A 13,897-nucleotide genomic window follows, 5' to 3' on the forward strand; every position below is an offset into this window, starting at 1 on the left:
AAAGTTTTATATATTGTTCTGTGTATGTGTATTTCACAGTCTTGATGGTTTGGATTAACCCTTTAACTGCCGTATCCCTTAAAACCAGACTGCCGGAGGGTTACTGTAAATGCATGTGCCCGCTGTGCACCATTCTCCTCCGGGATGGCGTTTGCAGTGACGGCTTGGGCCCGCCATCGCTGCTTGCAGCTATATTTATATATTGTTATTTTAATATAATAAAAATCTATAAAAAATAAATAAATTCTGTAAGAAACTTTGTATTTTAATAAATTAAAGTTAAAATTCTAATCATATATTTTGAAAGAAATATGGATTTTTTTCCCCCATAAAATATATAATAAAAATAAAAATAAATAAATAAATAATATAGAGAGAATATTATATTGTTTTATTATATAAAAATGATTACATATTATTTTAATATAATCAATTATATAATGAAATAATATATTGTATTATAAAAGAAGTCACTAGTTTTACTTGAAAACTTACATAGTTTATTATTACAGTTTATAGATACATTGTATATAATGGAAAAACTCGTATATGGCCATTTTACACACATTTTGCATAAAGAAAAAGTTTTTTTTAAATATCTTTCATAACAGTTGAGAATCATCTTTATATAAAGTTTGGTATAAAAATGAAAATTGATTTGTGATTAAAACAAAAATCCCACTGTTTTTGCATTTTCATGTCTATTCATGTCTTTTTATTTCTTAAAAAACAGGACTTTTTAAAGTCCCGATGTCTTCTACAGAGGACATGGCATAAATATATATATGATGTGTAGATTCAACCACACAATCAGATTCATGTTATACAACGATTATGTTATGAAACTGTTATAACAGCAAATAATTACTATACAGTAAGCTAACACACAATACAGAAGTCTGGAGAAGAGTGCTGACCTACTAGATTTTCCTCCAAAACCTCTGGGAGGCACTTGCTGCTTTGCTTTGCAAAGGAAACCATCCATTTCCACTCAAGCAACTGATAAGAAGCTGGCGAAGCTGCATGTGGTTCTTCATCATTATGACCTGTAGTCCAAATGGTTGAGAGTCAGCCAAATGCTTCAGCCTAACTAGGTTCACTAGAGGACTGGGCTAAAGGCCTAGAAAACCATTAACAGATGCAACAGAGACACTGAACAGTAACCAAAAGGATTTATTTGTGAACAAGGTGGTTTTGGCTTGACGTGGACCCAAACTCTGCCAAAATAAAACAATAAATAAATCAGCCAATATGTCAGTCACATAAAACAGAGCACTGTAGGTGTAACCAATCATATAGTGAATATGTTTCTCCAGGTTTCATCATTCAGTATCAAACAGATCCTTCTGTCTATTCCACTCTCGTTCTCCTCTCTCTCTCTCGCTCACAGGTGGCGGTGCCAGATCTGCTCGACGCAGCCAAGAGCGCTGATATTCTGCTCTTTGTGATTCCACATCAGTTCATCGGTCGTGTTTGTGACACCATGAAGGGCAAAATCAATCCGGATGCGCTGGGAATGTCACTCATCAAGGTCCCGTACACTCATATGCACTGTGTGCCATTTCCTCAGCAGTCTTACATTGAGGGAAAAAGAGGAAAGTTGCTAATATCACATTTGACACCGATAGCTAGCGATGACTCTGCATATGGTTGGTTTAGGGGGTGGATGAAGGACCGGACAGACTGAAGCTGATCTCTGAGGTTATTCACGAGAAGCTGGGCATCAAGATGAGCGTGTTGATGGGAGCAAATATCGCCAATGAGGTGGCGGATGAGAAATTCTGTGAAACCACCATTGGTGAGGCTGATGAAAAGCAACGAGAATATGTTAGAGAAGTCATATTTTTGTTTTGGGTGATTATATGCATTTGTGTGTTTCATGTTTGTAAGGCTGCAGAGATCAAGCTCAGGGGGCGCTGCTTAAGGAACTCATGCAGACGCATCACTTCCGGGTCACGGTCGTACAGGAAGCAGATGTGGTTGAGATCTGTGGTGCTCTGAAGGTTTGCTTAATCACACTTCTCCATTTTACACCTCATAACATCAAAGGAATTAGCAGTAGTCAAGTCAAGTCACCTTTATTTATATAGCGCTTTTAACAATACAGATTGTGTCAAAGCAACTGAACAGCATTAATTAGGAAAATAGTGTGTCAATAATGCAAAATGACAATAGTAAACACTAATCTTTCAGTTAAAGACATTTCATCATTGAATTCAGTGATGTCAACATCCAGCTCAGTTTAAATAGTATCTTTGCAATCAAGTCAACGGTATCGCTGGAAATGAAGTGTCCCCAACTAAGCAAGCCAGAGGCGACAGCGGCAAGGAACCAAAACTCCATCGGTGACAGAATGGAGAAAAAACCTTGGGAGAAACCAGGCTCAGTCGGGGGGCCAGTTCTCCTCTGACCAGACGAACCAGCAGTACGGAAAAATCAATTTAAGACGTAATAAAACAGACGATGAACACTATTAACAGCAATTATTATATGATGCAATCAAACTTATAGCAAAATGTGGTAGTTCTGTATGTTGTTTCAGGGTTGGCATCATCTGAGGTCCTCTGAGGGGTTGGCATGCGTTGCACAGTATCGTCAACTCAATAAGAATCTTCGGTAATCCTCAGCAAACTTCGCCAGTTGGTTGAACCGGCTCAATTGGTCCTTTTTGAGCTGGACGTGGTACTTCGGCCTGTGCGTCCTGCGTCATCAAGCCTGAACTAAAGTTCGATTCAGTTCGATTTGTGAACCGGCTCAAAAGAACAATTCGTTCAAGAACCTAGCATCACTAATTAGCAGTGCATATGTAAAACAATTAATATCCAGCATGTTTAACAGTTCAATCGATTTTTAGGTTGGCATGCAATGTTTACGCACATTAACTGAATGAGTTGTTTTATCAACAGCAGCAATAATACTGGTCTGTTTTGTCAGTTTTACAGTGAATTAACATTCTCTTTTGTTGTAAATAAAGTAGGTTAGTACCTTAAGCATGATATACATGTATAAACACATAATGAAACCAGGAGGTCTATACAGTTGCACCTCTAAATTAGCAGTGTTGTTATTATTAACTAAAACTATTAGAATAAATCATTCTAAAGTAACACTACCACTAACAAATTTGTGTTGTCAAATGACTTGAAAAGTGTGCTCATGTTGTCTTTAAAGTCAATTCCAGTTGGTTTGATGTTGTAGCAAATGCAGTGACTTTGACACTTTTGTTGTAATCCAGCTGTAAACATGCTGGACATTATATAGAGCCTCTTTGTCTTCCTCCAGAACATAGTGGCAGTAGGAGCAGGTTTCTGTGACGGTTTGGGTTTCGGTGACAACACAAAGGCTGCGGTGATCAGACTGAGTCTCATGGAGATGATCAGCTTTGCTCGGTCTCTCCTGCAACTTTCTTGGAGAGCTGTGGTGTCGCTGATCTCATTACAACATGCTATGGAGGATGAAATCGGAAAGTCGCGGAGGCCTTCGCCAAGACTGGCAAGGTGAGACAATTCACCCCAAAATGAAAATTATTTATTAATTTGCATGAGAATAAATGCAACGTATACATATGTAAAGCTGATATGTAGCAGTCAATCTAAAAAAATGACTCACGCACTATATTTCAAGTCTTTTAAAGTCATACGATAGCTTTGCGTAGGAAAGTATTTTTATAGTGCAAGTCTTACCCACTGCAGCGGTCAAATCTTATTCATGCTTACATATATTTAAATATGGCATGTCACAGTCCAGGATTATTATAGTTAGCTAAAACTTTAACTAAAACCATTAAAAAATGTCCTTTTTGCTTAGTTGAAATAAAATAAGTGTTAATTAATAATGTTAATACAATAAAATATATATATAAACTTTTATTTCAGATAGTAAAGTCAACATTTGTCATTTTAATTTACTATTTAACATACTAAAATAACTAAAATGAAAACTGAAATAATTTTTTTTTTTAAAAAGCATAGACATGTTTAAAAAAAACTACTAAAAATGACAAAAACAACAATTACTAAAACTAAAATTATTTGAAAATATTAATAAAATTATTCAAAATATGAATAAAAACGAATAGTATCTAAATACCAAAATATCACTGTTACAATCACACTTTGACACAATCTGACATTTTTTTTAAAGAAAATTCAGATTTGGGAGGGGGCGGGTCTGTGTAATGGATTTAAATATAATAAAATATATAATAATAAAATTAGTGCTGTCAAACGATTAATCGCGATTAAACGCATCCAAAATAAACGTTTTTGTTTACATAATATGTGAGTGTGTACTGTGTATATTTATTATGTATATATAAAGACACACATACAGCATATATTTTGAAAATATTTACATGTATATTTATATAAATGATATCATAAATATATATATTGAATATATAAACGTAACATTTCTAATTACATATATACATGCATATGTGTGTGTATTTATATATACATAATAAATATACACAGTACACACTCACATATTATGTAAACAAAAACTTTTACTTTGGATGCGATTAATCGTTTGACAGCACTAAATAAAATCTATAATGTGTCAAACAGAGCTTACTATACTGTCATTGGTAGTCAAAGCATATTCAAATTAACCTGGTCAAAAAAACAGAAGCGATGCATATTGAGTTGCCAAGTTCAAATATATGAGCCCAGCAAAGAGAAAGGGATGTAAAATAGTTTGTCTTCCCCCCAAAAATTTATTTAAACTCCATTTTAGCATGTTTTATTGGCAGGACAAAAAGGGTGCATTGTCGAAGCATCTGTAGCTTAACACATAATGAGAATAGTGTAGGTCAAATAACATACATGATAATACACAAAACAAGAGTGCACATAAAAATAGAGTAAACCAATTTTTCCAGTATATATACACACATTAGCCATCCGATTCTCTGTGTTTCAGTCTCTTGAAGAGCTTGAAAAGGAAATGCTAAATGGTCAGAAACTACAAGGTCCAGCCACAGCCGCTGAAGTTCACAATACTTAAAAACAAAGGCGTACTGGACAGGTAAGACTCAAACTTTGATTTCAGATTCAAACCTCTTGTGCATTTACATTAGGACCAAACATTAAAAACACATCTGAACGTTTTATCTTCCCACAGATTTCCTCTTTTCAATGCAGTGTATGAGATCTGTTATGAGGGTCGGCCTGTTACGGAGTTCACCCACTGCTTGCAGAACCATCCAGAACATCAGTGAAAGAAGGACGAAGCTGCAATACTAAGTATGTGTGAGTGTTTGTGTGCAGTATGCATGTGAGCCCTGCTGAACTCATTTTTAATGAATCTGTCCTTCAGCGCTGTACTTTCAGCCACTTTATTCTGTAGAAAAGCCACAAATGCCAGACTGAGCGCTCCTCTTTAATTGCCACTAAAGCTGTTACCATCCATTCAGAGTGAAACAGTTCTCAAAATCATACTAAAATGAATATTCTCAATATGTAATGTGAAATAAATCACTTTCTATGAGCTATAGCTGTCTAGTTCTTTCAAACAATAAATAGCATTATGAGGGTTGTACAGTATGTGAAGAACCAGACATGACAGTCTGAATGATTTACAGTAGCCCCAAAAAGAATTTGGACACTTAAGATGAAATTAAAAATGAATGTATATATTATGAAGCAATTTATTCTTCACAACCAGAAAGAATCCACTTTTTTAATCCTAATTTTTAACAGTATATCTATTGTTTTAAAATTATGAAAACTGTCAATGTTCTTTTTTGTGCTATGTTTCCTTCAAATAAATATTACTTTATAATACTTGGTTGCAAATGCAAAGACATTCATACTTTTTGGGGCCACTGTATAAAACTGTCTGTAAAAAGGCCATTAGAGGGAGTCACTTTGTCTCTTGGTCTTAAGGAATAAACGGAATAGACTGTCATCCAACCTGAGATGTGTTTCTCTAATAAACAATATTTTGGCATGTGTCCATCAACTCAAAAACATCTTCACTGAAGTCATTATACCTCAGACTGGAAAAAATATGAGAAAAATAATATGTTATCACATGAAGTACATCAATTTGAGATGTGACAAGTGCAATTTTTTTTGGCCAAAATAAATGTACAGTAGAAAATATGTTTTACAGCATAATAAAATATTTTTTTAAATGTAAAATATATTTAGCTTTATTTCTAATGCCAAAACATAATAGAAAATGTATTGCAAAAGGACAAAAAGCACATTTACAACATTAAAATAATTTTTTGGGTTAATACAAAATGTATTTTCCTCTGAAAATAAAAAATGGTAAAACAAATAAATAAAAATAACCAAATAGTAAACAAACGAAAAGTAAACTCATTACATTTTTTTAAATATATTATTATAATTTTTTTTATATTTATATAAATATATTTAAACTTGTATGTTATTAATGTATATTTGGCCATTTTTGTATATTTTAAAATACATTTAAAAACTATGAAAACATTTAAAAACTAAAATATCTGAAAATATATTTTCAGACTGAACTTACTTTAGCTCGGTCATTAGAGGACGGTCCAGCATTAATTTGACCAATCGTGGTACGGAGGAGTCGGTCATTATGTTGTTCTTTAGAATTAGAGTTGATAAAGTGCTGCTGGCAGCAACAGATTCACATAACTCCTCGACGCAAGCATCTGTGAGCGACAACATCTCCAGACTGCAGAAACAAGACGAGACAGGCATGATTCAATCATCAGGTGCGGTTTAATTAGTTTCAGCCCATCTCCAATCATGCTAGTTGCTCCTGTGAGCACATGTGTGAGGATTTTACTCACTCCAGGTGCTGTAGTTTGCAGTGTTTGTGTCTCAGCGCCTCCCAAATGTGTTTGGCTGCAGTTTCGCCCACATCGTTCAGGCCTACCGAGAGACTGACGAGCTTTGACACGCCAGACGTCAAAATACTCCCCAGTGCTCGAAACACCTCCTTGGTCAGCTCACATCTACTCATTCTACACCAAAATACACACACTGCTTAGATTTCACATAATCAACTACTAAGAACTACCAAACACAGAACCTTGTGTCAGATCGATTGTCTTGTCTAGGGGAGACACTGAATCCTAAGGGACAAGTCAGTGGAATAATACACATATGGGGCCACCAAGGGGAGCCACAACATATGGGGCACTAACCCATAATGAGAGTTCACTCGAGGGATACTATTACGGTGGCCGAGAAGTGCAAAACAAATCACAATTCTGAAAACAAAATAACAAATTACAAACGCAAATGCAAGTCTAAAAAAACAAAATAACAATTCAGAAAACACAACAACAATTCAGAAAACATTATAACAAGTCAGAAAACACAATGACAAATTCGAAAACAAAATAAGTCAGAAAACACAACGACAAATCCGAAAACAAATTAACAAGTCAGAAAACACAACGACAAATCAGACAAAGCGAAAGAGGTAGGTATAGTTTGAGACAGCGCCATTGGTTTGGGATTACTCACCGCTGACTGGACGAGACATCTGTCAATCAACGTATACAGGACGAACCAGCCGAAGAACAGCAGAGTCGTGGTAGAAAGTTCGGAGATGGTATTAAAGTAGCTCAGTTTAAATGTATTGTATGAATTGCCCTTACCATGGAATAAAAAATACGGAGTGTCTATTTACACTTAAGTTAAAAGTGGCTGTAAAACATCAGCTCCAGTGACGCAGATGGATAAACTGCATCACTGACGCGATCGACCCGGGTTCGATCCCGCCTTTTGCCGAACTTTTTTTCCCTCCCTTTTCAAATCTCGTATTAGCAATGGATTCTATTTACACTAAGTGAAAATAGCAGTATTTTTAGCAATATGCTATTTACACTATGTTAAAATAGCAGGATTTCTACTATCAAGTATACTAGTTGCAAATAGTGGCCATTATCTGCACTGCAGTATTGTAGTACATTATAAAACAGTATGCAATAATAACGTATTGAGTGTAAATTATAATTTGAAAATAAATGCCTTTACGATGTGATACAAGATTTGAAAAGGGAGAAAAAAAAAGTTCGGCAAAAGGCGGGATCGAACCCGGGTCGATCGCGTCAAAAAGCCAACGACACGCGCTTATCCATCTGAGTCACTGGAGCTGATGTTTTACAGCCACTTTTAACTAAGTGTAAATAGACACTGTATTTTTTATTCCATAGTAAGGGCAATTCATACAATACATTTAAACTGAGCTACTTTAATACCATCTCCGAACTTTCTACCACTACTCTGCTGTTCTTCGGCTGGTTCTTCCTGTATACGTTGATTGACAGATGTCTCGTCCAGTCAGCGGTGAGTAATCCCAAACCAATGGCGCTGTCTCAAACTATATCTACCTCTTCCGGTTTGTCTGATTTGTCGTTGTGTTTTCTGACTTGTTAATTTGTTTTCAGACTTGTCGTTGTGTTTTCTGACTTGTTATTTTGTTTTCTAATTTGTCATTGTGTTTTCTGACTTGTTATAATGTTTTCTGAATTGTTGTTGTGTTTTCTGAATTGTTATTTTGTTTTTTAAACTTGCATTTGCGTTTGTAATTTGTTATTTTGTTTTCAGAATTGTGATTTGTTTTGCACTTCTCGGCCACCGTATACTATGGATTCTAATAGTGAGTTCCTCCGCCAAACTCAGCCATGTAAAAAGTGCTTAAGTGGTGGAAAGGTAGCCCAGAGTTCATAAAAAAAGAACTGAACCTTTACTGACATTTTTTATCAATATTTTACTCAGAAAGGATGCATTATATTGATTTCTTTCAACAAAAAACAATCCTAGTCATCCCAAATTTTTGAGTATTTTCTACTGATCCAACCCAGGAAAAATAACATTAACCAATAATATCATAACCTAACATGCCTCAATTCTGCCCTCCCCACATGATCATCATAAATGTGTTTAAAAACAGCTCATTTGCATACATACTCCAGTATTTCCAGTGTGCATTTAGGAGTCATCAGCACTTCACATATCTGCATCGCTCCTGATTGGCCAAGATCATTTACGGACAGATCCAGCTCAGTCAGACGGCAGTTTTCTGATTGGAGGGCAGCTGCTAGAGAGGAGCAGCAGGAGCCAGTCAACTCACAGTCAGACACACTGTAATTAAAACAATAAAACACATGATCAATCATACAAAATCCCATATCTAATCAGTATTTCAATAAAAAGGCTTTACACAAATGGCTATTAGTAGATTCAAATAAGTGCAGTTAACCTCTTGAATTCTATAGACAATTGCAACCATCTCAAACTTATATATATAATTTATTTGTTTTTTGAAAGCAATTAATATTTTTATTCAGCAAGGATGGATTAAATTGATCAAAAGTGACAGTAAAGATTTAACATTTTAAAGAAACGCTGCTCTTTTGAACTTTCTTTTCATCAAAGACTCATGGTTTCTACAAAAATATTAAGCAACACAACTGTTTTCAACATTCTTGAGAAAGACTTAGAATGATTTCTGAAGGATCACGTGACACTGAAGACTCGAGTAATGATGCTGACAATTCAGCTTCACATCACAGGAATAAATTATATTTAAAAAAATATATATATTCAAATAGAAAACAGTTGTTTTAAACTATAACAGATATTTGCTTTTCCGAGGTGTTTAGAGGTGGTTTTTAGGCATATGTGTTGGTCACCTAAACAGAGAATGTGTGTATTACTTCAATGTGTTGAGGCGGCCTTTCTGTAACACTCGTGAGATCAGCTCTATCCCATCATCCATCACTGCGTTCCGGCTCAGGCTTAGCTTCCTCAGCTCTGAAAAGCTGCTGTTCAGAGCTGAAGACAGCGCAGGCATGGATGCCACCGTCAGTGAGCATAAATCCAGACTGTAGAATACAACAAAACAGCAGTTAACTTACCACATGGCTTTCAATTCTGTTTCCAAAAAGACTGACTGATATATGAATAGTGCAAGTGTACTTGATTTCCTGTAGTCTGCAGTTTTCCAGGGCACTGCTGAGGTGAATAAGGCCTTGATCCTCCAGATTATTCCCACACAGATTGAGCACACGCAGCCGTGAGCCTCCAGAGAGCATCTGAGCCAGAGCTTCACAATCAGCTGTAGTCAATGAGCATCCACACAAGCTGAACAAAGAGATGACATATTTCAGCAAGTGTTTGAGCAAAAGCAAGCACCGAGAATGATTAGGGTGACCATACGTCCTTTTTTTCCTTAGCCAGGATTCACAAATTGCCTAAAATGTCCAGGTTTTGACTTTGTTTACTTACTGTTTTCATACTTGCTGAAGGTTATGACTGAAAAGTCAATAGCGTGCAAGCACTGTGCATAATAGACCAATAGTGGCTTGCAAGAGAGCGTGTTAATAGAAAAACAAAGCCAAAACCTGGACATTTTAGGCAATTTAGAAATCCCAGGCCAGGACATGTCTGGGAAAAAGTGGAAGTATGGTCACCTTAAAAATGATTTAACCCAGTGTATCAAAAAAGTACATTACTGTGGCACAGCCACATAAAAGACGAAGGTTTGAGTCACAGTCTCATTCCTAATATGATGCTGTCCTGTCTAATAAAGGCACGTACATAAAAAATAATCTTACTTGAGCGACTCCAGCGTGGAGCGCATGAGTGCATGGCAGAGGGTTTTGACCGAATCTTTTTTCAGTGTGGAGTGTGAAAGATCCAGCGTTATCGTCCGTCCCTCAGCCAGCGCTGTTGACAGGTTGGTGATGGCAGTCAAACTGAGACGACTCTGTGACAGACTGACAGGATAAATGGCACATTAGACCCCACTGACTTAATTTGTATGGACAAAAAACAGAATTTTAAAAATAAATTTGGTGTTGTAAGCTTTTTTTTTTAAATATTTATAGATTTATTCATCAAGGATGCCTTAAATTGATCAAAAGCGACACTAAAGACATAATGTTACAAAGTTTTCTATTTCAAATAAATGCTGCACTGTTGAATTTTATTCATCAAAGAATCCTGAAAAACAAAATGCAACACTGTTTCCACAAAGATATAAAGCAGTACATCTGTTTTCAACATTGATAATAATAAGAAATATTTTTTGAGCAGCAAATATTATATATAGCTGTATATATTACAGAATATTAGAATGATTTCTGAAGGATCATGTGACACCGATGCTGAAAATTCAGCTTTGATCACATGAATAAATTACATTTTAAAATATATTCACATAGAAAACAGTTATTTTATATCGTAAAACTATTTCACAATATTACTGCTTTTACTGTATTTTTGATCAAATAAATGCAGCCTTGGTGAGCATAAGAGACTTCTTTCAAAAACATTAATAAAATATTACTTTAGAATGGTAGTGTATCTTATTTTGTGTTCCACAGAGGAAATAATGTCCTAAAGGGTTTGGAACGTCGTGAGTAAAGGAATATATATTTTTGGTGAACTATCCTTTAAAAGGACAATTTATATGCTACCAAGTTGATCACAAAAAACATAGATACACATTTTTACAGTAGATCATTTACAGTCACTTGTACAACTTCATTGCCATTAAAACATAACAACATAAAACCATAAAAAGACTGTAAACAAAGAAACAAACAATTTTGCATATCAAATAATACTCAAGGTTGTAAATGTTTTAATAAATTTATACGCATCACATTTCTTCCTATAAAAATCCTCCGAAAAATTGGGCCCATCGTTTTAAAGTGATCAAAAGTGCCAGTAAAGCATTTTTTAACATTACAAAAGATTTCTATTTCAAATAGATGCTGTTCTTCTGAACTTTCTATTAATCAAAGAATCCTGAAAAAAGTCAGTCATCAGTTTCCTCAAAAATATCAAGCAGCAAAACTTTCTTCAACATTGATAATGTAGTGTAAGTGCCATAAGTTGAGTGTGAGGCAGTCAGGAGTGATTAAAGCAATAAAAGTAAAAAATGCATCTTGTGCATATCTAAAATGTCAGACTCACCCAATGCTTTTTGACAGCCGTAACGCTGGTATAAGCCTCTCGACGTGTTCGTCTGTTAGTTCTGCTCTGTACAGGTTCATATGCTCCATCTCTCCCATACAACTCACTACATATGACAGCGCAGCGCAGTCAGGCTCCTGCATGGAGCTGTACCAAACAGGCCTCCACTGGCTCTTACTAATGCTTTCTTTGACCAGAGATGAGTTACGTGCATGTTGCAGAAGCCGAAAAACACGAAAGTGCTTCGTTGCATCACCATCTGGCAACACCCTAGAAACATTTCCCATTAACCACTGAGAGAACGCAGATATTCGGCTTTCATCGACCTTTCCCATGGAGTCTTCTATTGGTTTACGCTGGATCGAGTCCGACAGCCCTGCTAAAAATGTGTAGTACAAATCTGAGCGCTTGTCTGAGATCTCCTGCACGGATTGGTCGAGATAAAAGGAGGCGGCCAATAAGAACTCATGCATCACTGGAGACAGAAAGGAGAATGTGGTATCAGGGTGAGTGAGATCACCATTGATACCCAAAAAAGCTGAAAGCATGGGGTTGTGCAGAAAAGAACGCAGGCCGCAGGATGTGACGTCGCTGCAGGAGCAAACCGGATTGGTAAGTTTTCCCAAACTGGACACAAGCACTCTGGTTTGTTCTGCATGCATCTTCTGTTTCTGCAGGAGCATGTGTGTGATAACGCTGAGCAGGTGAGTAAGAGTCTCAGATGGGGTGTTTTTATTCTCAAAATTAGTTTTAAACACATTGCAAAGCGTCCAGCAGAAGGCCGGACGAAAACACTGCTCGTACACTCCCAACGCCTGCTCACATTGGCGAAAAAGTCTCTCTGCTTGGCCTCTGTCGTCAAAGAACTGCTGGAAGAACGTTCTCCTCTGGGTCTGGGAGAACCCGACCACCTCAAAACATCTCAAAGACTCGACTGGCTCTCGGGAGGTGATCAGCACTGAAGCCTCAGCAAGCAGAGATCCGTGAAGTAGACTGCACAGCAAGACCGAGCCGGACGCTTCTTGTTGTACATCACATATAAGACTAGATGAAGACAATGGAGTGCATAGAAGGTTCTGCAATCGCTCCAATCCATCAAGCACAAGAAGCAGAGATTGAGGCCTCTGTAGAGCGACGGCGAGAGTCTCTGTGGAAATGTGAGTGTGTATGCAGCCCAACATGTTCTGCAAACTCTCTGCTTTCTCTCCAAGAGCGGCCAGCTCCCAAACCGGCACTCGCATGAGGAGGGCGTAACGTTGCAGGCGCGCACCTGTCGTCCAATCCCAAATGACCTTTTCTACCGCTGTAGTCTTACCCATTCCAACACCACCATAAAGAACCAGCCTACGGCCTTCAGATCCTGGAGAAAACTCTCGAGATATGACATCCTATAAAGCTTCCCGATCTCCTCTGTTAACCCTTGTGTGGTCGTCCTCATACGCACACACTGAGAGGGCCGTGTAGTGGCCTTTCTGGATCACCTCTCGCACAGGCAGACCTCCCAAAAGAGAATTGGGCAGAGTTGAGTTCAGCACAGAGTTTCTCAAAGTCTCCTTATGTGTTTGCTGCTGATCTGTGGAAAAAGAAATGATAAGAATTAATGAAGAAGTACTTCATTACATCACGTCCATCTATCTATCTATCTATCTATCTATCTATCTATCCATTCAGAAATTATTTTGAGAGAACGCAGATATTCGGCTTTCATCAAACTTCCCACAAAGTCTTCTATTGGTTTACACTGGATTGAGTCCGACAGCCCTGCTAAAAATGTGTAGTACAAATCTGAGCGCTTTTGATACATATACATAGAGAGAGAGAGAGCTTGACAAAAGGCTTGTTTTCTTGTTTCGAAAAAAGTTTTAAAAGCCTAAAGTTAAGGTTTATAGCCATATAGATAGATAGACAGACAGACAGACAGACAGACAGACAGACAGACAGACAGACAGATAGATATA

At 36.9% G+C, this 13,897-nt stretch overlaps 1 protein-coding gene and 1 pseudogene across 2 annotated transcripts in view; one reads left to right on the top strand and one right to left on the bottom strand.

Moving 5' to 3' along the window:
• Positions 1-1,057: 1,057 nt before the first annotated feature.
• On the top strand, positions 1,058-5,227 carry LOC107674277 (glycerol-3-phosphate dehydrogenase [NAD(+)], cytoplasmic-like; annotated as a pseudogene).
• A 696-nt stretch (positions 5,228-5,923) lies between these two features.
• The window catches only part of LOC107674326 (NACHT, LRR and PYD domains-containing protein 12), a 9,045-nt gene continuing 1,071 nt past the window's right edge, over positions 5,924-13,897 (bottom strand). For both annotated transcript variants that reach the window (XM_016468266.1, XM_016468267.1), the window contains exons 2-9: positions 11,940-13,512; positions 10,574-10,735; positions 9,936-10,100; positions 9,674-9,841; positions 8,925-9,098; positions 6,794-6,967; positions 6,508-6,675; positions 5,924-6,001 (exon numbers count right to left, since the gene is read on the bottom strand). In XM_016468266.1, coding sequence (XP_016323752.1) covers positions 5,932-6,001; positions 6,508-6,675; positions 6,794-6,967; positions 8,925-9,098; positions 9,674-9,841; positions 9,936-10,100; positions 10,574-10,735; positions 11,940-13,258 — 2,400 coding nt within the window. In that variant the 5' untranslated portion in view covers positions 13,259-13,512 and the 3' untranslated portion in view covers positions 5,924-5,931. The remainder of the gene's footprint in view (positions 6,002-6,507; positions 6,676-6,793; positions 6,968-8,924; positions 9,099-9,673; positions 9,842-9,935; positions 10,101-10,573; positions 10,736-11,939; positions 13,513-13,897) is intronic.

Source organism: Sinocyclocheilus anshuiensis, unplaced genomic scaffold (assembly GCF_001515605.1).
Source record: "Sinocyclocheilus anshuiensis isolate Anshui unplaced genomic scaffold, SAMN03320099.WGS_v1.1 scaffold188, whole genome shotgun sequence".
Classification (NCBI taxonomy): domain Eukaryota; kingdom Metazoa; phylum Chordata; class Actinopteri; order Cypriniformes; family Cyprinidae; genus Sinocyclocheilus; species Sinocyclocheilus anshuiensis.